The 27,291-nt window shown below is 46.0% G+C and overlaps 1 protein-coding gene across 1 annotated transcript in view; it reads left to right on the forward strand.

The window, feature by feature from the left end:
* The window catches only part of MEP1A (meprin A subunit alpha), an 89,070-nt gene that overhangs the window by 8,973 nt on the left and 52,806 nt on the right, over positions 1 to 27,291 (forward strand). Inside the window, exons 6-7 of the mRNA XM_085610563.1 lie at positions 21,819 to 21,936; positions 23,405 to 23,580. Of these exons, the coding sequence (XP_085466689.1) occupies positions 21,819 to 21,936; positions 23,405 to 23,580 (294 nt within the window). The remainder of the gene's footprint in view (positions 1 to 21,818; positions 21,937 to 23,404; positions 23,581 to 27,291) is intronic.

Genomic DNA, 27,291 nt, shown 5'->3' on the forward strand with positions numbered 1-27,291 from the left:
GAAAAGAGAGCAAGAAAGAAAGGTGGATAAAAAGAAAGGAAAAAACCAAGTAGATAAGCAATAAGAGACCATAAAATTAAGAGAGATATCAAATATGATGACCATAATATCAACAAGAGTAAAGAAATAAAATGGAAAGGAGAAATCAAAGACACCATTAGAGGCAAAAATGCAAATCCATATAGGAAAACAAAAAACATAAAAGACTACAACCAACAAATCGACGATAAGACAAAAAGGTAACATACTTACGAAAGAAAGACTCAAAAATACACGAGAGACGGGGATGAAACCACTTGGAGAGGACCACAGGTCCGGGAGCAGCCAAACGGAGGATCACGAAGACACCACTATAAGGGAATGCAAAATCTGTGAAGGCGACCAATAAAAGAATTCAAGTTAAATGAGAAAAAAAAGATTTAAACAGACAGTTAATCAAATATTTAACAAAGACAACATCGGGGAAGCTGAACAAATTTAGGCGAAAAACAGAACTCTATAAAAGCAACAAGTATGACGAAAGAAAGATCTATGTAGAATCTAGTCTCAAAGATCAGAAAATCAGGAGAGAAACAACAGAGACTGATGAACCTGTGAAAATAAAATTGTTATCATGTGATAGAGGAGGTCGAGGGTCCGGAGAGGTCTATATCAGTAATTCTGCAAGAATTAATGAAGCTTTGTAGCCTTGCCGGGTCTTCATAGGTCATAGTTCTATTATTATACGTAACCTTAAAAAGGCAAGGATGAAAAAGGCCGTAACGAGCTCCCATTGAACGCAAATCAGCTCTCATGCCCAGGAAGGCTTTGCGTCTGCTCGCAGTAGCTTTAGTGTAGTCCTGCGCAAAGAATAGAGCTGAACCTGACCATGTAAGTCTTGGAGAAGCTTTAGTCGCAGAAAGAACCTTCAGCAAATCAGTGTACTCCAAAAAATATAGAATGACTCCGCTTGGTCTTTGTGAAGGAGAAACATGAGATGGAGGGCGTCCCAACCTATGAGCTCTTTGGATGTTGAGGACAGTTCCATCAGGCAAATGAAGAAGCTTGGGAAGAAAAGATGTGAAAAAGGCGATTGGGTCCGATCCCTCAAGACCCTCTCCCAGGCCGTAAATGCGTAGGTTATTCCGTCTAATACGGTTTTCAAGATCCTCAACCTGCTTCTGAAGCGCACATACCTGGGAATTAAGTTGAGAGACTGTGGTGCAAGATTCTTTTAAGGATGCAACAGTGTTCCCTACCGTGGAGAACCTCATGTCCATTTGAGACCAATTATCTGTGAGAGTTTGCAACTTATTGTTACTTTCTTCCATGAAGGGTCGGAGGGCTCTTATCTCTTCAAGTAAAAGCTCCATAGAAACAGGTGATGTTGATTTAGGCGGTGAGGGAGGATCTTTTTTAAGGCGTTTAGAGATAGATTTCCCAGGAGCGCCGGAGGGAGGATCCATAGTTGTCTCAGGGCTCTGAAATGTAGATTGTAAAGAGTTTTCTAACTTGGCAAATTCTGTAAAAATGTTAGAATTTTATATGAAGACATGCTGCGTGGAAGAGGGAGGACGGGTCGGTTTTATTCTGCCCATAAAAGAAAATAAGTAAATAGATGAATTTCCTCCAAAGAACTTCCATGCGGTGTAAAAAGGTGCTCTCTGGGGAAAGGTGGTGTAAATCGCAAAATGGCCGCTCAAACACAAGAATCACGTAGTCATCAACAGCAGTATCAGCAACACTGAATTATCCTGGAGTGCCTAAAATTCCAAACTGTGCCACAGTTCTGTGTGATAACCAATGCAGGGAGCTATTGACAAAGGGAACAAAGTCCTAGTCCGCCCTTTAACGAATAAAACAATGTAGTTACTGAGAGACCTGAGTAAACCACTCAAAATGGCTGCCAAACCTCAGCACTTCAGAGCATACAGAAAATATAGAGAATCGTTGTGCAGCATAGAACTCAGTATAATATAGAGAACGTAGACATAGAACATGAGTAAAATAGTAAAATAGTCCTGGGAGCAATAGGAGACATATAATGAAGCAAACAGGTGCCATTTGAGGAAAAAACGCGATTGCGGTACATTTCAAAATGGCGGCCGCGATAAACGCGACCGACGAGAGACAGAGTTATTAAAAAAAAAAATGACTTGCTGCAATTTTTGAAATGCGACGTAAATAACTTCCTTTTCCGCCGGTGTTCATGGATACAATTCCGTCATTATATCGCCGCAAGTCGGTTTAGAAGCGTGGCGGCTCCGGAATCCGCCGGAGAGCTTCACTCACGGACCTCCGACTCCATGGGCGTCAAGCCACGCCCCCCAATAATTGCCATTTTGATTAAGTGATTGCACTGACATTCATTAGAAACCTTTTAAAAATGGAAAACTTTAAAAATGTAACATTTAAAACCTTATTGAGCAGATTCTGGCTGTGCTTGAAAGTTAAAATACCGCCTTCTTGTACCACTCTTCAGTGTGAGCTGTCTTCAGAAATTGTCTACATTAAGAGAAGATGGACTCTGCGGACTGAGCCCCAAGAGGCACTAACTTGTGAACTGTTCCATACTGAAACCAAGTGAAGCCTATGGAGGCGTTTGGACCATTGCAGCAAGAATCAGTGGTTAGGTTGATCTCAGAAGCTCAGTGGTCGCATGTCTGATGTACGTCCAACATAGGGCCAGGGGGCTGGAACACTGCCCTGCCTCCAACATACCCACATACACTATATTTGTGTATATTTAATCTTCATGAAGGCCCTTTGCAAAGTCGTTGCCCTAGCAACGTGGCCTGGATCCAGCTCTCCTGGACCTTTGATGGACACCCCTGCCATAAGTCAATGTTTCATTCTTTCCTACTTTGTTTGCTGCAAATGGTGCCCATGGCCATGTGAGCTCAATGTTTTCTACACGGAGCAGCTTATTATGTATTTAGACGTCATCTGGTAAGAACCCCCTAAGGTGCGGTTATAGAGAGAGCAAGCGAGTGGTGCAGAAGAATGAGGTGGTCAGCGACATCCATACTTTGATCACTGCCCCGGAAGACGGATATCAGACAATTTCTTTCTTGGCTAAGACCTTGAAAACCCATGTCCCAATGAGATGTTGATGACTTGTTCATAAATAGGACGCTTGGGCACCTAAGCTGCCCCACAGTGCAGGGTTAGAACCATAGTAGATCTTGGCAAGGGAGCATTCCATGTATTTCCATGTATAGAAAGTGGTTAAAGGCGGACCCTAATAATTGCTGCCTCATAGCATTATTAGGCTGTTAGGGGAGACTCTTTGTCAAACACCCCTTAAGGAACGTAGAGGATTGGGTGGCCTCAACAGGCTGATACTGCTTGAGCAACCAGGAACTCCAGCGACCTCAAGCACAATCTATGCCATTATGGTTTTATGTACTTTACTGTGGAGTAAGACCAGGTTTTACTGCTGCCACGTTGGCTGTTCCATAAAGTTTCACAAAGTTTATCACGTGGATGATAGCCTGCAGTTAGTTATGCATTACATTTTTGTAATCATTGATTAGGACATTGCACTCAAATGCTTAGGTCAGAATACAAATGGACAAGGGGATGGGCTCAGTCTAGAAAATCAAGATAATTCATGGTCTGAAACCTGATTGCCTTTTCACTCTGGTGCCAATTACCCTTTGATTGCAACATTTGGCTTTAGAGTTTAATGGGGTGCGCTGCTAACACTCTAATCTTGGCGCCAAACCACCATCTCTGTTCATTTCTTTTTTAATAATCGCATTATATTGATCTTACAGTGAGCAAATACATTAACATAATGAAATCACAATCTCCTGTTAATTTATGTAGATCACTTTCTCGGTGATTGATTAGATCCCAGTTGATGTGCAGCATTTAAATGTGACTCTACAGCTGTAAAACTAAACTACCGTTGCATGATTTTACGTCAAAGGTTGAGTCCCATGAAGACAGGGCTTTGCACCCAAAAATACGCCTCCTTATGGAAATAGCAAAGTAGGAGAAAAGTTTAGATTTTGTCTCCAGACTTTTGAAACATTGCACGTGTGCTCCTCGGTACAACACAGATACAAAGTAGGAAAAGTTTAGAAGCATGTCTAAGGATAGTATTTTGTACTGGAAGGGTATCAATAATTGAGGTGCATTGATAAAGGTTCCATGTGTGACCTGTCATCCTTGGTGTGGTCTTCTCCCAATCTGTTTGCCTTCACCCCTCCAGCATTCCGAATTTCTTTTTTATTGGCATTAGGACTCTGTGCACTTTACCACTGCTAACCGGTGCTAAAGTGCTTGTGCTCTTTCCAAACCTGATGCGGTTAGATTAAGGCCCAGACTTTACAGGGTAGTTACACACTGTGCTAGGAAGAAGGGGTGGGGGAGGCATCAGCAGTGGATCCAAATAGTGGAGATCATGGAGCTGCAAATGCTGATGCCGTTGTCAATTCTCCCATAGTACAGTGAAGGCTTGCTTGCAGACAGAAGATGAATGACGTGTTGTCAGGCCACAGTGCTGACACACCTCAAAAAAGGAAGGGTGCAGGTGTGGAAGGATTACTTTTATTCACTTCCACAGGCCTTTCAAATACTATCGAGAAGGGGCTAGAAATATACTACAAATGCGGATCAACCAAACAACGTGGCCCTCCATTTGTGATGCACTACAAGCACATGTGATCAACCTATCGCTACCAATCTGCACAAACACACACAAGAGCAGTGTTAAGGCATGATAAAAACAGCCCCAGCCTCAAATACACTGGTTAATGTATGTAGCAGGTAACCTAACAAGAGCACACCAAAGCTAGTTTTCTGTTGAAGGTGTGCGCCTAAATAGCATATTTTTGGTGAAAAACTGTGAGCCAGCAGTTGCTACACATCCACACCATTGTAGCTGTAAGAGGTGTAAGCATTCCATAGGGAACACAGTTCCACAGGTTTACTCTGTTGCATGAATTTTTGTTCATTCAAAATAATTTTGTTCATGTAAAAGGCAAAGATACACAGCTTAGATAGGTGTCATATGTAGAGGTCGCTGTTTTAGAGAAATCTTGTTGAAAGGTTTATATATATTTAATGAAGAGGATATACATTTGTAGGTCCGGCTGCCAGCAATTGTCCATAAGACCTATTGTTACCAATGCGTTAAGATATATATAGTGTTCGAAACGGGGTCTCTAATTGGCAGGGATATGCACCCTAGTCCAAGTAGGGACCACCGATTCCAATAACGTAGGTCCAATAGCACCCAGGACCAACCTTTGGTAGCTTGGCGCAGAGCGGTAAGGCCTAACTCAGGAGGCAATGTGTAAAGTATTTGTGTTACACGCACACACACCAACACAGTGAAATTGCACCAAAAAGGACACCACACCTTTTTTTAAATAAAGGCATCTTTATCTAAATTTCAGGTAAGACACATAGGAGGTTCACATATGCCAAGAGCTTTCCCGTGTAATACTTTCTGAGTGTTCTTTGTAAAAGGAAAAAAAAGGGAATATACTTGCAGGTTCTGGAAGTTTCTTAGGCCAGTGTTCATTAGATCGAGTTCAGACTCAGGTATTTGTGGGAATGACCCCTTTTCCCAGGCGTGGGGAAGGTCACGAGGAAAACAGGCGCAGGATCAGAATAATGTGGTCCTTTTAATGCTGGCGCTATCCCTATTGCACAGGGCCTCTCACGCTATTTGTTTAGGTCCTGACTACACTGCTGGGGTCTCCGGTTACACTGTCAGCAAAAACGCCGACTCCGTCGTCAGTGTTGTAATCAGCCCGTGCTCAGGCCGCGAGAATAACTCTGGTAGGCCGCACTACTCCGCGCGGCGGACACACTCAGCCCACACAACGTGTACAGATCGGAGACCGCGCCCCCGAGCAGGCGGCTCCTTTTATTATACCCCACAGGCCACACCTGGCCCGCAGATGAGGTGTGTGACGTCTAGCTAACTACTAGACCGTCAGATGTTACATCCCTATCCAAATCAGTCAGCGAAAACACCAAACCCAAACTCAAATCATTTAAACAGTTCAAACAGTTCAGCCCACAGGGGGGGTAGTACTTGCGTGCACTCCGCCGGCAGCCGCAGGATCTCTTCAGCAGGCAAAGTCTTTCAGCCGCTGGCTGGGCCGCGGATTGGGCCTCAGGCTGTACCTTTGTGGAGAACTTCACAGTCGCGGACTGGTGGGAGGTCCGCTCTCTGGGACTGAGTTGGGTGCCAGTACCGTGGTGGCTTCGGTGGTTTCGGGTGTCGGTGTAGGTGTGCTCCCTGTCGGCCCTTCCGGGAGTCTCTCGGGGTGTCCTGGGGGCACTTCTTTGAACCAGGACACGTTCCGGGACACCTCCTCTCCTCCTCTTTGGGCTGTTACCATAGTTCCTCGCTTCGCGGTGACTGTCCAGGGCCCCGGTTCATAGTTTGTTTTGAACTTCCCTCCAGGGCGGCAGTCCTTCAGAAGGACCGTGGCTCCTGTGCCGAGTGTCCTCGGCGTGGCACGGCGGTGAAGGCTTGCCCGTTGGTTTCGTCGGGCTCTTCTGGCTTGCACGTCCTCGGCCTCCAGTGGGGGCGGCGACCACCCTGGGCAGGTAGGGAGTAAGTCTCTCCGTGGACCCTGGAGCATCAGTGCCCATGGGCTCCGTTGGGTGGGGCAGTGTGGTGAGCTTCGATATTCCTGCAAGAATTTGTGTAGCCGTTTTTCCGGGTCCGCTTGCTCTACCCCCGCGATGCGGAACACTTTGTTCAGTGTGCGCATAAAGCGTTCGACATCGCCGTTGGCTTGGGGCCACTGGGGGGTTATCTGCCTGTGATGTATTCCTCTCTGTCTTAGGAACGTGGTGAACTCCGCTCCCTGAAAGGGTGGCCCGTTGTCGCTACAGATCTCCTGTGGGAACCCGAACATGGCGAACACTCTCTCGAGGACTGGCTCTATCTGGGCAAAGGCTGTGGACGTCACTGGTTCTACTATGGGGTATTTCGAGAAGGCATCCACTAACACCAGCATGTGTTTTCCTCCGGGGAAACTTCCAAAGTCTATGCTTACTTGTGACCACGGGACGGTGCATGCGTCTTCGGTGATTACCGGTGCAGGTCTCTCTAGATTTCCAGTCAACTGGCATAGCGGGCATCGCTTGACGTACTCTTCCACCATGTTTTCCAGCTCCGGGAACGAGACCTTTTCCCGTATTCTGGCTTTCATTTTCATAATTCCCTGGTGCCCTCCGTGGGCCAGTTGCGTCGCCTGGTGTCTCAGGGTCCGCGGTATCACCAGCCTGGGTCCTCGGAGTAGAATCCCGTCGCTTGTAGCACTGAGATTGTGTCGTATGTGCCATATTTTCGTGGAGTATTCTCGCTCTTCCGGGCTCCAGGAGTTGGCTTGCCGCAGGTAGTTCGCCCACGACCCATCCTGGACTGCCTTCAGGGTTCTGCTGTAAACGGCGTCTTCGATGGCCGCCTCTTTGATATCTTCTTGAGTCATATTCACCAGACATGCTGCTGTGGACACTAGGTGTACGTAGTGTTCGACATCCGCATTGTCTTCTTGTGTGTCGGCCGGGACCTGGTGCCTGGACAAGAAGTCAGCAGGGTTCTTTGCCCCTAGACGGTATACGACCTCCATTTCATAAGGTTGCAGCTGGACTGCCCATCTCTCTATACGCGGCAGCGGGTGAGGCGCCGTCCCTTTGAAGAGTGGCACGAGCGGCTGGTGATCTGTGACCATTGTGAACGGTTGTCCCTTGAGGTACAGGTGGAAATGGTTGCAGGCCCATCTGATGGCCAGTGCCTCTCGCTCAATTTGTGCATATCTGGCTTCGGTTGGGGTGAGGGACTTGCTGGCGAATGATAACGCCGCCCATCGCCCTGGTTCCTGTTCCTGGGCCAGCACAGCGCCAAGCCCTACCGGGCTGGCATCCACGAGAACCTCCGTTCTTTTTGCAGGGTCAAAATATGCGAGTGTGGCTTCCCCTAGAAGGGCATCTTTTATCCCTTGGAACGCCTCTTCCTCCTTCTGTCCCCACTGCCACTTTGCGTCCGACCTTGTAAGGGCTCTCAGGGGTTCTACTCGCGTGGCTAGTCCGGGGATGAATCTCCCGCAGTATGTTGCCATGCCCAGAAAAACTGCGTATTTCCGTTGGGGTTGTTGGCGCGGGTGCATCTTTAATGGATTGTGACTTACGTGGGTCCACCTGAATGCCTTCTTGGTTGAACACGTAGCCAAAGAATTCTAGCGAGGGCTGGAAGAACTGGCATTTGTCCTTGTGTAGAGTCACCCCGTGTTCTTTGAGGCGTGTCAGAGTGTTGCGGAGATGCTGTTAATGCTCAGCGGCCGTCGCCGAATGAATGAGGATATCGTCACTTACGTTCAGCACGCCAGGTAGCACGGATATCATCTCTCGTATTGTGTTTTGGAACACTTCCGCCGCTGACGATATTCCAAAGTTGAGCCTTTTGTACCTTCGTAGACCTAGATGGGTACTGAAGGTAGTGATATAGCGGCTTTCCTTGGACAGCGGGAGTTGGTGGTATCCGGCATTTAAGTCGATCTTCGAGAACCACTTCGACCCATTTACATCCGCAATGATATCGTCCATAGTTGGTGTGATGTGACGTTCCCTTCGTATGGCTTTGTTTGGTAATCGCATGTCGATACAGAGGCATATCAGTCCCGGCTGCTTCGGCTTCTCCGCAATGACCATTGGTGACACCCAGGGCGTTGGGCCGGACACCTTTTCAATGAGGCCTTGTATTTCCAGGGTCTCTAGTTCTTTCTCCACCAGCGGCCGCAGGTGAAAGGGGACTCTCCTATGTCGCAACGCGACCGGGACGACGGTCTTGTCAATGTGTAGTTTGACCGGGTTGCATCTGATGCGTCCGAGTCCCTGGAATAGCTCCGGAAATTGATTGAGCAGCTCTACTACCTGGTGGACCTGTACTCTCCTTGCGAACGAGATTAGACCCAGGTCTTCAGCGGTATTGCTGCTTAGCAGGGTGTCCGCCTTCCTATCAATAACGTGTATTGTCGTCGTGACCTCCAGGTCATCTGCCTTGACAGGGACTGTGATTTTTCCCTTCAGAGGAAGGGGCGTGTCTGCTCCGTACGCGTAGATTCTGGTTTTGGATGGCTTTACCGGAGGACAGGGCTTTAGGCGTCGATATTGTTGGAGTCCCATGACATTCACTGTGGCCCCTGTGTCGATGACTGCCTGCACCTCCGTTCCTGCCACGTGGACCACGCACGTGGGTTGAGGCCATCGGCATAGCTTGAGTTCCCGCACGAATGAAATCAGGTACACTTCTCCCTCATCATCGTCCGATGACTCTTCACTCGTTCCCTGATATCTCTTCCCTTTAGGCTTGGAGTCTTCTGGCGGCCTCACCTCCATTACCGATAGATGCCGTACTGCCTTCGTCGGGGGCCTGCGGTTTCGAAATTCGCGGCCTCTCGTGCGTCTTCGGCATACAGAGGCAAAATGGTTGGGAATCCCGCAATTGGTGCACGTTTTTCCCTGTGCGGGGCAGTCCTTTGCGGCGTGCGGCTCATGCCCGCAATATCCACACCTTGATTTGGTCCCTTTGGGTTTTTGACTTCTGAATGAGTCTCCTCTTGGCTTAGCTCGGAGGGCGTCCACACGTTCTACCTTGATGTTCTTGGCTCGTTCTGGGGGTTTCGTGAGCGCCTTGTCCATCTCATTTGCTATGGCTGCTGACAGGTCGTGTGTCCTTCCTAGTACCTGCATATCTTCGAGCGTGATTTTCGGTTGGCGCAGGATAAGTCCTCTCAACGTCTTGTCTCGGCACCCATGGATCAGTTGGGCGCGTATTTCTTTGGGCTGATCATCTTCTGTACATGTGCTGGCGAGCTCGCGAAGCCTGGCATAAAACACATCCATCGACTCCCCCTCTCTCTGTTGAGCCTGACGCAGCTTAAACCGCTCAAAGTCTGGGTTCAATTGGGGATCAAAATGGGCGTCTAGGGCTGCCACCGCCGCGTTGTAGTCCGCGGCTGCTCCTGTGTTCGGCAGGTGCTTGAATAGTTTGAATATTTCGTCTCCCACGTAATGCAGGAGGAGGGATCTCTTCACTGCGTCGTCTGTCTCCCTGGTTGCGATACAATAGTTGTTGAGTCGCTCTATCCAGATTTTCCATCGGGGAGAGGCTGTTGCCTGGTCCTCCAGCTCACTGAACAGGGGCAGAACTCCAGATGCCGCGTGTTTGAAATGCACGTGGGCTGGTACGGCGGCTTGACCTTGTGCGGCCCCTGGGCCTGGCGCTGCCCCTTGGTCGTTGTCTCCCATCGTTTCCCTGGGGCAGGTGGCCTACCATTCTTTTGCTTGCCTGTGATATTGGTTGTGGTGGCCTAGGGTAAGTGGCCCCGCCTTGTATTGCGTAACTCTCTGCTCTTCCTGGCTTTCTGCAGCCTGGTGGTGGTGAATCTCCTGGTGGGGTGCACTGTGGGCCTGTGATTTGTCGCTTTCCTTTCCCCAGTAGCCCCCTTGGGCTCAATGTGTTGGTTTGCCTTAAGCTTGTTTGCTTCAGGGGCCACATGTGTCCAGCAACCTCCCTTGGGGCCCAGTATGTTAGTGTGCCCTGTGCTTGTTTGTTACTGGGGGCATTTGTGAGACTGCACTCACCGTCGTCTTTTCCCCCCTTGCCGGCACTGCTGATGCTGCACGATCGGGTGCTTCCTCTGAGGCCTGGCGCACGTGCGTGCGCTCCGATCCCGTTCCGTTTTTTTTTCCTCTCTCCGCTGTGTAGTGGGCACTCGGTGGCTGGGGCGCGGGTCTTCCGACATCCCAGCCTCGTCGCCAGTGTAATCGGCCCGTGCTCAGGCCACGGGAATAACTCTGGTAGGCCGTGCTGCTCCGCGCTGCTCCGCGCGGTGGACACACTCAGCCCACACAACGTGTACAGATCTGAGACCGCGCCCCCGAGCGGGCGGCTCCTTTTATTATACCCTGCAGGCCACCCCTGGCCCGCGGATGAGGTGTGTGATGTCTAGCTAACTACTAGACCATCAGATGTTACAAGTGTGGGCCTTGTGATGTTAAGGAGTCTGAGAGATGTGCCCAGACAAGTGCTATGCCTGTGAGGTCAACCGTCGGGGATTCAGAAGGTTCCTTACACCTGCCCACTCCCTAGTGCTGACAGGTTGGTGCCTCGGCTATTCTGAGCCCGCCGCAGCTGAGGTACGGGTTCCGAGGACAGTCACGCGGAGGGAGGGATATTTCAATGTAAGATTCCAGTGTGGCAAGGTCTGCGGGGCATGTACGGCCTGAGATCGTTCTCAGGGATGCGGGGGAAGATCCCGCTATGAGGCTATCCAGTCCCCGGCAGCACGCTTTCCACGTTGCTGCTCGTACCCCTCCCAAGACAGCACCACCTGCAGCGGCTTAGCGCACGTCGCTGAGGTTTACCTGGAGAATTGAGGTGGTACTGGTGCGAGGCTCCTCCAGTCTCCGGTGCTTCACGGGGGGAACCTGAGGGCAACCCAATCCCAGCGCGGCATTTACCTGACGTCATGGGGAAATCCTTGCTGGGCTTTCTGAGGTTCCCGGGCCGGCAACAGGGAAATCAGGGGCACTTGAAAGAAAAAAGCTTCCCTCGCGCCGGCAGCGGCGACCATGATTTGGGGGGCCAGTCAAAAAGGGAAGAAAAAGAAATACTTCACCCGTGCTTACAGCGGTGACGGCGATTTCGGGGGCAGTTAAAAAGAAAGGGAAATGATTCACCCGTGCCAGTGGCGGTGATGGTGACTCCAGGGCAATGTTAAGGAAAAGTGGAACCCCACGCACCGTGATAGAAAGACAGTGCTAGGAATTTTTATAGTCCAATAAGCAGGGGCCAGTCAGTAAAGGTAATGGAGACACTCTGGAGATGTTGCTTCAGTCTCCCTGGCAGGGCAAGATCAGCAGGCAGTAGGGCAGCTCAGCAAGTTGTGGCAGCAGTTCCTGGGAGCAGTCAGCCTCAGCAGTGTAGCAATCCTCCTGGCACAGCAGTCTTCACCCAGCAGAGAGTCTTCCTGGTCCAGTAGTGAAACAAGGATGTGTGGCCAGGACCCTCCCATTTATACCCTGGTGCCTAGTCACTAGAAGGGGGCAGAAGCTTCTGGAAGGGTCTAGGGGGTTCTGGGGTGTTCCCTGCCTTCCCTGACATGGCTCCTGGCTGTCTACAGTGACAAAGGCAGGGCTGTTAAGTCGATTGTGGGGCAGCCAGGCCCAGCCTATTCAAGTGGAAAGGTGTGAATAACCACTCCGTCCTCACAGCCCAGGAAGGCTATCAGCATGCAGATGGGAGGGGGGAGTCTGCAGTGCACAAACTAAGTGCAGGCAGGAAAATATCCACATTCTGTGGAAATGTGGATTTTCCACATCAGTTACGTCCCCTATCTTGGACCCCAACGGTTCTATATGCATGTTACAAGTACATGTATGTTCCCTCCAGTTCCAGTTTCTAAGACGCAAACATATGTGTGTCTACCGTCGACATGTTCTCTGTCAGATCCGCCATCGATGGGCTGGATATTCGATTCCTAAGTATGAAAGGCCACCGACTTTATATGGCTAAGTTACCACATTTTTACAGTTCAGGCAAGTAGGCCCGATTCTGTCCTCAAAGCCTTTCCCTGCTCTCTGCCTCTGACAGCATCAGTTTGAGCTCGCATCTGTATCCATGAACTTTGTCCTACTCCCTGTGCAGCTAACGGTGCCTGCCTCGGCCAGTTTTCGACTGCCTGCCAAGAAGCTGTATTTCACCTTCGAATTATCTATTTTGCTCTCCAGCCGATGCATTCCTGTCTAGTGATTTAGGTAAACATTTCCTTTAGCTTTCTGATCTGTGTGATCAGAAATCAAGACCGTCCGGGGGTAGACCCGAATGCAATGCTTATTCTTACAAGATGGAGTCAGAATATATCAGAAGGGAGACACGATAAGCAAAATTGTATAATAGCCATGTGCCGAAAAATCCGTAAAGAAATAGAGCGTATTCATGAAGAGAGATTGGGAACAGACGAGTTTGAGCAAGATGAAGTGTCCGAATCAGGGAATTCCGCAAGACAGTCAGAGACCATAGCCTATGTAGGCAGAGGAAGATCCTGTGAAAATACTAGATGTTTTTCTGATCCCATACACTCTGTATGTCCAAATAATAGCAGAACGTATCCGACGCCTGTAATAAATCTGAAGTCTCCTGAACATTCGTTTCAAGCCGCAGATAAAATACTACGAGAACGAAGGGGTTACCACCTCCTCGATTCCATGGATGAGCAAGAATTAGCCAGATCAGCTGTTCACTGGATTGACAGTCCTGAAAAATACGGTGATGAGACCGTAGCACACACGTTTTTTAATCTCAGTACAGATGAACAACGTTTAGCTGGAATCTATATGATTCAGCAACTCCTCATATTATATAAGAGCCAACATGCTGACCCTGGTCCTTTACCTGATATATTAACGGAACTACTCACAAACAGATGGGGAGGTTCTAGTAACAAGCTAATTAAAGAGATATTAGTGTCACGTAAGCAGTATGTCCTTTTTGTAAGTCCGGATTCTCTCTCGCTGCCCCGCAGAGAAAGAGCGCCGTACTATATGGATAGACAAAATCCCTTACGAGAAGTGCACCCAATAAAAGGCGAAGACAATGAGTTTCACCGTGTATTTGTTTACACACCCATATCAAAAATGGAATTATTAGAAATGAAGAAAGTAGTACCTAGTCATGATAAAGACCCAGCGGGTTTCCACCGAGAAATTAAAGACATGTTACTGATGGGAGAGTACACCTTTCCTGATATTATGACGATATTAAAGGTGCTTTTGCCTGCTGGCATTTATGAAAAACTGAAAGAAAAAGAGTGGGAAGTGGGAGACCAAAAGATAGACTGGACAGCATTAGCAGAGGAAGAAAGGGGCCGAACTGCAGGTTCAGGGCTCGGGGATAAAGTTAAACTGTTACCAGGTTTACTAGTACAGGTACTGCCACGTTTATTAACTACAAAAAAGGAAGATTGGGGTGCAATCACAGCCTGCAAACAAAAGCAAGATGAAGACACAAGCGATTATTATGCTCGATTTGAAAAATGTTTTGGTATAAATAGTGGTATAAAAGCAAGTAGTGACTCATATCCACATCTATTTGTGACAAAATTAGTGGAAAATGCATTGCCCCCAGTGAAGAATAGAATATTGAAATTCGAGAGTACCTGGCAAAGTAACACTCCGTCGCAAATGCTACAAATGTTACAGTATCATCACAATAGAATTAGGGATGAACAAGAACACGAGCATAGACGCATGAAGGATACAAAAATGAAAATGCTAGTTTCTCAGACAGTACCAGCAGATGGTCACAAAAAGGGTGTGACACATTCTGGTGATTCTGCAGTTCCTGTAAAAGGAACCTGCAATTACTGTAAACAACTAGGCCATTATGTACACGATTGTCCAGTCCTGAAACGTAATATAGCTACAGGCATTGCAAAGGAGAGACCACGATTAGTTAGACAAGATCAGAATGAACAAGGAGCTATGCAGCATGGACAGTCCATGCCAGTTCAGCAACAGTCCATGCCAGCCTCACAGCAACCCATACAGTTTGTGCCAGCTGCACCACCGTTGCCTGCTACTGCCACACAAACCACAACACGACAAATGTATCAGACTGCACAGTATGAATATCCTGAGTATCAGCGTTACGCATGAACAAGCCTAGAGAGGGAAGTTGACTTACCGCTTATCGAGATTCCTGTAGATCAAGAAGGACCTTATGTACATAGTGAATTATTAGGTCAAGATAGAAAATTCTTACTCGATACAGGGGCAAGTCGAACAACTATAAAACGTAGTGAAGTTCCAGGGGCACCCCTCTCAGGCTCTCAAAATGTTTCCCTTGGTTTTTCAGGAAAACCTATTGTTAATGAAGTATCACAGCCTCTACCACTTACGATAGGACCTTTGACACGAACTACAGATTTATTGCTTACTAAATCATGCCCAGAAAATCTGTTAGGAATTAAAACTCTGAAAGCACTAGGAGCCATAATATGTTGTTCTCCGGAAGGAGTAAGGTTGTTTTTACGTGATTTTAAAGGTCACTATGTGTCTAGAGACATGGATCCCCGACTACAGACTTTACCAGTACATCTATGGGCACAAGGCCCTACGGATGTTGGCTGCATGAACATTACACCCTATCGAGTCACACTGAAAGCAGGAGTGGTACTACCACGAATGCGACAATACAAGTTACCGCATGATGCTGTAGTGGCTTTGCTGAAAATCATTGATGAGCTGATTGCCCAGGGAGTAGTTGTAGAAACAGACTCCAATGTATGTAATTCACCGATAATTCCGATTCTTAAACGAACTGATCCTACTGCCCCACCAGTGTACCGATTGGTTATTGATTTGCGTGAACTAAACAAGTGTATTGTACCACAATTCCCTGTGGTCCCTGATATATCATCATTGTTGACAGCAATTGATTCCGAAGCAACATTCTTTACTGTAATCGATCTCAAGAATGCCTTTTTCAGCGTCCCAATAGATCCGGAAAGCCAATACTTGTTCGGATTCAGTTTAAATGGGCGCAGCTTTAAATTCTCACGCGCTCCCCAAGGATTCACAGAAAGCCCCAGCATCTACAGCCAAGCACTGAAACGAGAACTTGACAGTATCCACATGCCAGTCAATACTGCACTGCTTCAATATGTCGATGATCTGCTGATCACAGCGAGAAGCGAGCCAGAATGTGAAAAAGCTTCTCTGACAGTTTTACATTTCCTAGCCGACAAGGGGCACAAGGTGTCTCCTTCTAAGCTGCAATTCTGTGTCCAGCGAGTTATTTATCTTGGTCACTCGCTGTCCAAGGAGGGAAGGCAGCTTACACCAGATCGCATCCAGTTAATTGCTAACATGTCAATACCCCAGACACAAAAGGAGGTGCGGGCTTTCATAGGCCTCACTTCATATTGTAGGCAGTGGATCCCTCAGTACGCATTTCTAGCAAAACCACTCATTCAGTTAACCACACAGGAGGCAGCCACATCGACTGTTCTCCCTTGGACTCAGGAACATACACAAGCTTTTGAAAGCCTAAAGGAAGCTTTATGTCAAGCACCTGTTTTAGCAACACCATGTTATAGCAAACATTTTACACTCTTTGTTACAGAACGCGAAGGTACTGCCTTGTCAGTACTCACTCAGGATCAAGCAGGATCACGCAAGCCATGTGCTTATTTTTCCAGTACATTAGATCCCGTAGCTCAGGCTTTGCCTGCATGCCTGAAATCAGTGGCAGCGACAGCTTTAGCAATCAGACAAAGCGATGCCATAGTGTTAGGACATCCATTGACAGTACAAGTACCACATGCAGTAGAGGTTCTTGTGAACCGAACACAAACACAACACTTGACCATAGCAAGACTTACCGGTTATGAACTGACATTGTTTCAACCACACATAGAGATCCGACGGTGTAATACATTGAATCCTGCTACACTATTACCTGTAATTGGAACAGACCCACTAGCTCATGATTGTGTTGAAATCATTGAAATAAAGACGAAACCTAGACAAGACTTGACAGACGTTCCATTGTTAGATCCAGACCTGACGTTGTATGTAGACGGATCGTGCATGAGAACAAGTACAGGAGATTTAGTGGCCGCGTATGCAGTCACAACAGACACTAAAGTTATTGAGACAAATTGTATAGATACTTTGTCAGCCCAAGCAGCAGAACTTATTGCTCTAACGCAAGCCTGTATTCAAGCCACAAATAAGAAAGTTAATGTATACACTGACTCACGTTATGCATTCGGAGTTGTACACGACTTCGGCGTGCTGTGGCGAGAGAGAGGTTATTTAACCTCCCATGGTGCCCACATTCAGCACGGACCCCTCATTCATGCTTTGTTAGACGCAATACATCTACCCACTGCTATATCGATTATGAAATGTAAAGCACACACGAAGGTTACTGATACCATTTCTCAAGGCAATGATTTAGCTGACAGAACAGCTAAACAGACTGCTCAGAATCGCACATTAGACATGACAAAGCCAATAGTTCAGACACCAACACAGTGTATGACAATTAAGGATCCCGCACTTGACGTAATTGACATACAGACACATGCCACAGCAGAAGAAATAAAGAAGTGGACTGAACTAGGAGGGATCCAGACAGATCAAGGATGGATGACGAAGGAGAAATCTGTATGGTTTCTCCCTGATTCCATGGTTCAAGCCATTATAGCTACAGTTCACAGTCCAGCACATTTAGGAGAGAAGGCTATGCTAGACAGCATTCAGCACATTTGGTTCAACAAACATTTACGAGCAGCAGCTAAACAAAAAGTTCGTACCTGTATGATATGTTGTCAGTTTAATCCAGGAAAGGGTGTTCCCGTAGAGCAGGGTGGATTTCAGCCTCCTGACCATCCTTTTGAAGTCCTCCAGATGGATTATATTCAGATGGAACGTTGTCGAGGATTCAAATATGTTCTCGTAGTTGTCTGCGCTCTCTCCCGTTGGACAGAGGCGTATCCCGTATCAGATTACACTGCCCCGACTACTGCCAAGCAGCTAGTTCGAGAATTCTTCCCACGGTACGGTTTACCACGTGTTGTATATTCAGATAACGGCCAGCCTTTCTCATCCGAATTAATGAAACATGTCTCACTTTTGTTGGGATATCAGTGGAAATTCCACTGTGTCCGACACCCCGAGGCAGCAGGTCTCGTGGAACGACATAATCAACTTTTAAAAATCAGATTGTCTAAAATATGTCAGGAAAAAGGTGTGGACTGGATAGTAGCCTTACCAGTTGCGCTATTTTACATGAGAATGGTAGCACACTCTCGAACAGGGCTATCCCCTTATGAGGTGATCTTTGGTAGACCACCGAATATGTGGGGGACGCCTATACCGCGTAAAATAACTGATGTTGACTGTAATATGCTGACAGATTACCTGGCTTCCTTGATGTCTGCACTACAATCTTGTCGTTCACAGGTAGTCGCAGCTTTTCCCGACAACACCGAGGTGAAACCTCATGATGTAATTCCCGGCGATTATGTTCTCGTCAGGAATTTCGATCGGAAAACCCAACTGGAGCCAAGGTGGAGGCTTCCTAAGTTGGTCCTGCTGACGACCAGAACAGCTGTGAAGATCGAAGGGAGAAAAGGCTGGGTGCATTCCAGCCATATCAAGAAATTTCATGGACTTCCTCCTGACACAAACAGTACTCCCCGTGTGTCTTCCCCCATTGACTCAAAGCTACCCTTGGCTGAGGCCAGTAGCACCGAACTCTATAAGCAGAAACTCAGGTCCAGATCCAAACTGTCGGACGATTTGATTGTTTAAGTCCTCTCCAAGGTGAAGCGGTTGAATCTGTCCCGACATGTATCCCTTAGGTCTGAATGATGTAGAGTCCAGAATCATAATGAAACGACATGCTTATTGTAAATTACTGCGTAGCCACTGTATTGTGACTTTATTAATTTTGTTTTCCTTGAGTTTTTTAATAGTTACTGCAAGTATATTGTTGCATATGTATTATCCTGTTTCTAAACGTGCTTTCAATATAACTGATGAACATTCTTTTAGTGACCTACCCCCACATGAGTTGTCCTATAGACTTGCGCTGCGCAATAACACATTCATTAGTATGTTACATCATTCCCATCAGACTAGTAATGCCACCAATTGTTGGGTGTGCGGCCGACTCCCTCCCTATCAGAATAACAAAGGAGTTCTGCCTTTCTTTCCACATCCGTTCACACACAATGGCTCCTGTGGAGCATGGTTTAGTTTATTAAATTCCATAGACCCAGACACAGCAGTTTATCAACAACATTGGATATGGGGAAATCTGAATCTAGTTTTATTCAAAGTCTGTCACCCCAATAAGGAGGGTCACCCCAGTAGAACAGGAACTGATTTAGAAAATGAAGTGTATAAATTAGGTAATTTTACGCCTAATCTTATGATTTTGAATGTCAAATCCGAAGTTGAACTAATTCTGCCCACTATGTCTGTATTTCCAGTTAAGGGTGAATTATGTGTGAGAAAAGTTGGTTCCATACATATGGGCCATAGCCAATGCGTTACTACAGTAGAATATCGTGATCAAGGTAAATCTTCATTTAGAGCTTCTCGCCATTCTTACTTTATATGTGGTCAGACGGCATATATGCGTCTGCCTCTAGATTGGGATGGTACCTGTTACATAGCATTCCTTCTGCCACCTGTTTTCCTAGCTCCCCCTGATTATTATCGAAATGTTCATTTAGTACACACTAGAGAGCGTAGAGATCTCCCAGTTGTCGATTATACTGAGACGGCATGGGACAAGTATGTAGATTTCAATAAAGGTATCTTTCCCTATATAGGTACAATATCAAATAGTAAGCTGATACGCAGACTAACCAAGACTCTTGAAGCTGTAGTAAACGAGACTATAGCCGCCCTAGGCAATCTGACAGAAGAACAATCAGTGATGAGAATTGTTGTTCTCCAGAATCGTCTTGTCCTTGACGTCATCCTGGCCGATAGGGGCGGAGCTTGCAGGGTCATCGGATCCAGCTGCTGCATATTTATACCAGAAAATTCGCCATCTGTATATAAAGCTATAACACGCCTTCATAAGATTGTGAGCCAGATACACGAGAATCCAGGCACTTGGACGTGGTCCGGGTGGTTTTGGAGTGTGATATCAGCCTGGGGATGGAGAGTTCTATCCTTCCTAGGTATTGGCCTTCTTATGCTCTTCAGTTGTTGTTTATGCCTGCAATGTGGACCAGCGATTTGTGGTCTGTGTGCCACATCATGCATTCCATATCACAGTTCTCGTTCAAAATACCGGAAGAAGAAGGAAGAAGAAATGATGCTCCATGAGCAAATCGATGGAATGATGAAGATTGATATCTCTTGAAGGGCAAGTAGGGGACAAGGAGGGAATGTGGAAATGTGGATTTTCCACATCAGTTATGTCCCCTATCTTGGACCCCAACGGTTCTATATGCATGTTACAAGTACATGTATGTTCCCTCCAGTTCCAGTTTCTAAGACGCAAACATATGTGTGTCTACCGTCGACATGTTCTCTGTCAGATCCGCCATCGATGGGCTGGATATTCGATTCCTAAGTATGAAAGGCCACCGACTTTATATGGCTAAGTTACCACATTTTTACAGTTCAGGCAAGTAGGCCCGATTCTGTCCTCAAAGCCTTTCCCTGCTCTCTGCCTCTGACAGCATCAGTTTGAGCTCGCATCTGTATCCATGAACTTTGTCCTACTCCCTGTGCAGCTAACGGTGCCTGCCTCGGCCAGTTTTCGACTGCCTGCCAAGAAGCTGTATTTCACCTTCGAATTATCTATTTTGCTCTCCAGCCGATGCATTCCTGTCTAGTGATTTAGGTAAACATTTCCTTTAGCTCACAAGCAAAGGACTCAGCCTTTCCGTCCTCCTGCAAGTGATTCATAGCCCTGCTGCCATGGAAAGTTTTCTGCCTCTCGCATCTCATATAGACACTTAGACGCTTGTACACGCACACACAGTTAGTATAGAATAGATTCTGTCCGAGAGTCCTTCCTTGTGGATAACATAGTTCTCTAAACATAGGATGTTAGATATGATTTGAGATTAGGTTGACTTGACCCCCCAGACTTCTCGTCTCCACATGTAGAGCTAAATGTCAAGTCCCTTCACCCCCTAGTTGCACGTCAATCACACGTCATGCTGCTGCGCGCGCATCTATGCCAAGTATTATCTTATAGATCCACCTATGTCTGATAATCCTAACCAATCATGTTTCTTTTATTCCTTATTACGCCTAGTTTCGATTACATACCTGTTATGTCACTTTTCTTATCAAATGTTACGCCTTCTACATTCGTTTCATTGTAATGTACTTATTATAAAAATGCATGTCTGTCAATAAAGTATTGTACTTCACTTCCTGAACCCTCGTGGTGACGGAACCTGAAGGCCGCGACTCGAGTCGGCCATTTTGAGTGGAATAAAGCCCATTTAGAAAACCTCTTATACCACGGATTCTGCCTCTTGTTATTTTGAGCTATTTTACTTTATTTTAAGATTCCGTATGAAATTCAGTCCGGTAAAGAAGATTTTATTTACCACAATTCTAAAAGTGGGATTCCTAAAGCAGTAGTGCCCAAACCCCATATATCACTAGAAAGGGTTCCCCGCTACGATTCCAACTATACCAAACATGACATACCTATTAGGTCCCAGTCAGAAGTTATCCCACAGGGGGGTTCCCAATGTTAGCCTATGGAGGGGTAGGCCTCACAGCGGTAGCAGGGGCCTGTGACAGGTATGCCAGTGTCACTATGTTTTTAGGGTAGAGAACCTGTACCTTAGCACTGTTTAGCAGTGGTAAGGTGCCCAGAGTCCTAAGTCCAACAAAAATGTGCGGTCAAGTGGGAGGCAGAAAGGGCAAAAATGTAGGGGAGACCGCCCTAAGGCTGACAGGTCATATAGAATGGGTTTTGGCCCAGACACGTATTGTACTCACCTCACCTCATGTTAAAGAATCATTCCACCTCAGATAGAGTGCCTGCATTGCAATATGTGCGGGACTATTTGACATCTCGAAAGGACACTGAATCATCATTCATTAAGATATGTATCCCATAAGTTCATTGTCTATAGAAAGACATGGCTTAGGTTCGAAAGGAATGTAATAAATAATACATCTAACCATATGATGTTTTATGAGGGACATTCTATTTTGTAAGAAAATTCCCCTTTCTTTTATTTTCAAAGCAATGCACAGGTTATTTGGGATACTTAAAACAGATATATTGTGTTTTACAGATCTTAATGCTAAAGGGGTCATCCTTAAAGCCTTCGAAATGTACCGCCTGAAGTCATGTGTAGATTTTAAACCCTACGAAGGAGAGCCAACATACATCACTTTTCAGAAACAGAGTGGGTAAGTTTTAAAATGACATTAGACAAGATTTTTTCTACTAATATCTTTATCATTTGCTATGGTTTGCTATGCCTTGTTCCAGTATCTCTAGGCACACAGGGCCTGAGTCACAAAGCTAAACGTACACTTTTGTGTAGGTTTACGATATTTTGCAATTCACAAAGGAAACAGGGGATGGGTGCACAGAAACAGTGGCTTTTGGGCAGGGTTCAGGGGCCAAGGCCCTAATGCCACACACAACAGATCCTCAATCGGGGGGGGGGGGGGGCAGCGAGGGCATCAGCCAACCACACACTCCTTTCCTCTACTCACCTCTGACCACACCGTCCAGGATGCTCCAGAACACATGCGCCGGGTGACCCCAACTTCCATATCCTGATCGGATTACCAACAGGAAAGAGAGAGGGAGATTAGGTGGAGGGGCATGCATATAGCATATACCTGGACCCTACCACCTGGACCCTACCCCTCCTCTATGCAGGACATGATTCGGCGTTAGTGCGCTGGATGGGTGGAACCCGTGCCCCCCCCTTCCACCTCCACTCAAGGTGAGTGCATGGCCCTAAGGGAAGAAAGAGGGCTGGAGTGGTGCCCCTTAAAGCAACATCAAAGGGTCAGCCCCCTTATATTGTTGCGGTGAGCGTGCAGCTGGCAACCACATTCTTCATAGGAGACAACTGTGTTGTGCAGCCAGAAGGACTTTGTGCCTCAAGCAAGCTGACATAGGGAGAGCACAAGATATAAGACTATCACTAGTTGGGTCTGGTGCACTTTGGGGTAGATTTACTAACATTTTATGCAATGCAGTACAGCAACAAACGTTGTGTGAGAGAGAGGGTGCAGAACAGCTCCATTTCTACTGAGCTATGATGCTGTTTCTTTCTCCCCCCGCACCAGCGCTGTTTGAATCTGCCTTGCTTCACGCACACACCCTTGCCACTAGTGCAAGTGTGTGTGTGTGATGTCTAGCATAGCATTTTATACTGGAAGGATACTCTTCCAGTGCAAAGTACTATGCTTAGACATGTTTAAACCCTTTCCCACTTTGAATGTGTGCTATCCAGAACAGTACACATGCAAAGCTGGAAAGGTTAGGAGAAATGAAAACATGCTTTAAAGAGACATTATTTTTTAGCACAAAGTTCACTCTACAATTTTTAGTAGACCAGGCTTCCCATCAAAACCTATGGGGAGTTGCATCGGAACACTCATCCCAAGAATACACAGTTTCAGGGGGTGCAACACTACATACAACCCCTTTTGAAAATACTCCCTTCAAACAGGTAAGAAAAGGCAATTTCTGATATTGGGTTTCTGTTGAAAATCGTGATTGTCCATAGTATGTTATGCCTAAGGTATTTCACTTTTTACAGCTACTACAATGAATGATTGAAGTTAAAAATCTATGCCAAATTTTAAATTGCCTTTGAGAGTCTTGGTTAAAATGTACTGTCCTTCTCTTTTAAAGATGCTGGTCCCATGTTGGGGATTTTGGGACAGGGCAAGTCCTTTCCATTGGTGAGAGATGCGACACCAAGTCAATTGTGGAGCATGAGCTCTTGCACGCTTTGGGATTTTATCATGAACAATCACGGACTGACCGAGATGACTATGTGCAGATCTGGTGGAATGAAATTGAGTCAGGTTAGTTAACATTTGCTCTAATTCTAAATTCTCCACAATGAAGTCACTATGCCACATGCTTTTCTTTCAATATATCCTGGATTAGTTATTATACATTTGCAAATCACAACTAAACAAATACTTTACATGTAGCCTTTTTTCGTTATTCTAAAATCCTTTTTTAGTGTGATTTAAAGATAATAACAGTAGCAAGAGACATTAGGAAAATAACTTCATAACTAATTCTGGAGTGAAAATTAAATTAAATTATCCTATTGCTCATTGTAATAAAGCATTACTTGTGTCTATTCATTATGCTCCTATCTATTCACAATTTGTTTTTAAATGCCTATTTGTTTTATAGAGCAAATACTTGACGTGTGCATGTTTTGATATACTTTAATTCACATAAAATACAAAAGTCAACATACAGATATTAAGAGTTAACATTGCCAACCTCTTCATGTATATCTTTTCCTTTTCATAATAACTGAGGCAAGAACAGCATGGGAAATAAGCTCTGTAGGAAAGTGCATCTTTTTCAATAACTTCCACCTTTTTTTTCTGAATGGATGTACTGTCATATTTGACTCTGAGCTCGTGAGGCTGCTAAACACCCCCCAGTGCACATGCTCTTTCCATTAAACATGGCAAAGTAACAAATTGTAATTGGCATATCTGACTCTTAAGTTAAACCACAGAACATACTGTGCAGAGAGCGCACCAGTGGCGTAAAAACGAAGAGGTCACTTTCGGCTGACCTGTAGTCTTAAACCACTTACATGAGTGAGTCTAAAAGCATGGCATAAGGGTTGCCCCTGCCATCTTGAGCTGCTGTAAGCAGAAGCTGCAGTCAGCACATGTCACAGTAGACCTAGACATGATGAAACGCCTTCTTTTAACATTAGCTAAGTCTGGCCTAAGCAGTTCCTTGGGGCCACAAGGCCTGGGTGCATGAAATGTAACTGAGAGACATGCTAAGTATGGCATTGGCCTGTCTCTGGAGTGAATGGCTTAAAAAGTAGCATTTTCTGCATGTGCCTGAAGCAGCCTTTTACACCACATATAGTGATCATAGAATTTCCCAGGCAAAAGAGAAGACACCCATCAAGAGAAAAAAGTTATTTTAGGGCACTAGCTTGATGGACGATTCCTGGTACCAATGCTTGCCTTCTCATATGCAGGCTGGATCCTTTTACCCCAGGAGGTGATCTGGGCTGAGAAGCAATCTGGATAGGTTTTCTGCTTTTGGTCAGAGGGAGTGTCTAATCTTGATAGGCCTCACCCTGGGCGGGATGATGAATCACCAGCAGTAGACGTGGGTCCCAGCCATCTTAAAAACTCCCTGCAATAGTGGCTTTTGAGATTGCTTTAACTCAAGTCAGAAAGCTCTAGAAAAATTAGAAAATGGTCCACTGTGGGAACTTAGCAAGCGTAGGTTTAGGGCACTACACCAGCCACTGCGGAGGTGGTACTTATACCTGGTGTGGCTCTGTTAAGGGGCTACATTTACCTGGTGCTCCCACCACCAGAGACTTAGAAGACATCTGACCTTAAAAGAAAACAAAAAAGGAAGCCATCTGCTGTCTCTGCCTGCCTAGAAAAGGACTAGGGTCTAGATCCTACTCTCCCTTGTACCTACATTAAAGTGCATCTCTAGAGTCATATCTACTGGCTTCCCTTAATTCCCAGGAGATAAACTGGCTGACCAGTTGGAACTTGACTTTGGCTGAAGAGAGTGGGTGTGCCTGTCTCCTCCTACTGTCAGTGCCTGGTAACCCAAAAGCTGCACATTGCATATAGGTAGTTTAAGTGTTACTAGTAGGAAGAAATTCAGCATCTTGAAAAAATGGGACTTCAAACATGTTTTACTTGAAAGGGAGTAGGATAAGGTGCTAAGATTACGCATAAAAGATGTGACCTCAGTGGGCAAGATGTCCTGGTTCTCCCCACTTTTACTTTTTGCTGTGAAGTTCACAGCTCCTGTGAGAGCATGGAAACCAGGGATCCAATCTTTTGGAACCCTATCTTGTTGTACTTCAAATTTATCCCACTTGAGATTTCGAGAACCAAAAAAGTGACAAATTCAGAAGGTACAGTGTGTCAGCAGGAAAAGGCAGCAAAGCAATACCAGTAGCAAAGCAACCTTAGAACTTTCAGAACCCGAACTGAAGAGCTAGTGGTAGCCTGGATTAAGTGTACCCAACTTTGTAGAGCACTTGCTAGCTAGAGTGCCCTACCATGCCCTACTCGAGGAGTTTGAGTTCCATCCGAGAAACTAAAGACCTGATATAGAGTTGGTGGGTGGGTTACTCCATCACAAATTTGATAGATGTCTTGTTCTCCTTACAATTTATAGCTATAGGATATAATGCACTTGTAATAAGGCGGTTGGGATATCTGTCTCATTGGTGACAGACTAACCTGCCCTCCAGACTCAAAATCAGACCTTAAGTTTTAAAGTACAATTGTTTGCCGGGGTGAACAGCTATAATCTGCGTTCCATCGTGGTTGGCCTGAAAAGGTATCACTCACATCTCATAGACTTACAGTGACAGTTACTTTCCCATAGTGTCCTATTGTCGATTTTGGACATTATTTAAAAAAATTAATAACTGATCTCCTAGTCCCCTTATGCAATGTTTGCCTTTTTGGTCTTGTTTCATTCATTACATTAGTCTTCTACTTAATGAATTGGTTTAAGATGTTTACTTTTTAAATTATTGTTTTCGTGCTCATTCAGTACTTTACACACATTTCTCTGAGGAAAGCCTGTAAAAATAACCCTTTTCAACACAAAGGAACCCTAAGTTTAAATATTAAATAAGTCACCCCTCAGTCGGACTTGTATTCACCAAGGTAAGGTGCCTAGGGCCAGATGTACGACCCTATTTTGCATTCGCAAACAGGTTTGTGACCCGTTTGCGCATGCAAAATACAAATGGGCCATGCACTAACCCTATGTAGCAAGTCACAAGTTTTTTGAGACTTGCTAAATAGGATTAGCGACTCGCTATTAGGAAGGGGCGTTCCAAAGACATCCTTTCTCTAATAGCGAACCAGAGCCCTGTGTAAGACTGTTTTGGGACCGCAATTGCGGTTGCAAAACAGTCGCAGTTTACTACCCTTCTCAGAAGGGTGCTAAAGCACTTGCAAACGGGAAGGGGGTCTCCATGGGACCTGTTAGAAATGGGATTTCTGGTTGGCTAAGGCTTGCGCCAAAGCCAGGCAGAAACCACCACTCTAGTCAGGGCAAGGGAGTTACATGCCAAAGATAACCCCTGGTCACTCCCTTGGTAGCTTGGCACGAGCAGTCAGGCTTATCCCGGAGGCCATATGTAAATCATTTGCGCACGCACACAGCAACAACATCCCAGGCACACTACAAAAGGAACTCCACACAAGGTTATATAAAAAAACAGCCTTTGTATTCTCAAAACACATTAGAATAGTAAACACCTAATATACACTGTGCCAACTGGCACTGGGCAATATTTACAAGGGATTATATACACATGACAGGGCCACATGGACCACTGTCAGAACCATCACAAAGCGAACTTAATAAAAGTAAAACAGATCATAAACGTACAACCAGTAGACACTGGTAATCACTGTACTTAGCATCAGCCTGTAACATAAACTATATTATGCATAGTATCACATCAGGTGCAAATTACATTCTGCGCCAACCTCACCAGCATAAACACATTATGCCATCCTCTCATAAGC

The sequence above is a fragment of the Triturus cristatus genome, chromosome 6, assembly GCF_964204655.1.
Source record: "Triturus cristatus chromosome 6, aTriCri1.1, whole genome shotgun sequence".
Lineage (NCBI taxonomy): Eukaryota > Metazoa > Chordata > Amphibia > Caudata > Salamandridae > Triturus > Triturus cristatus.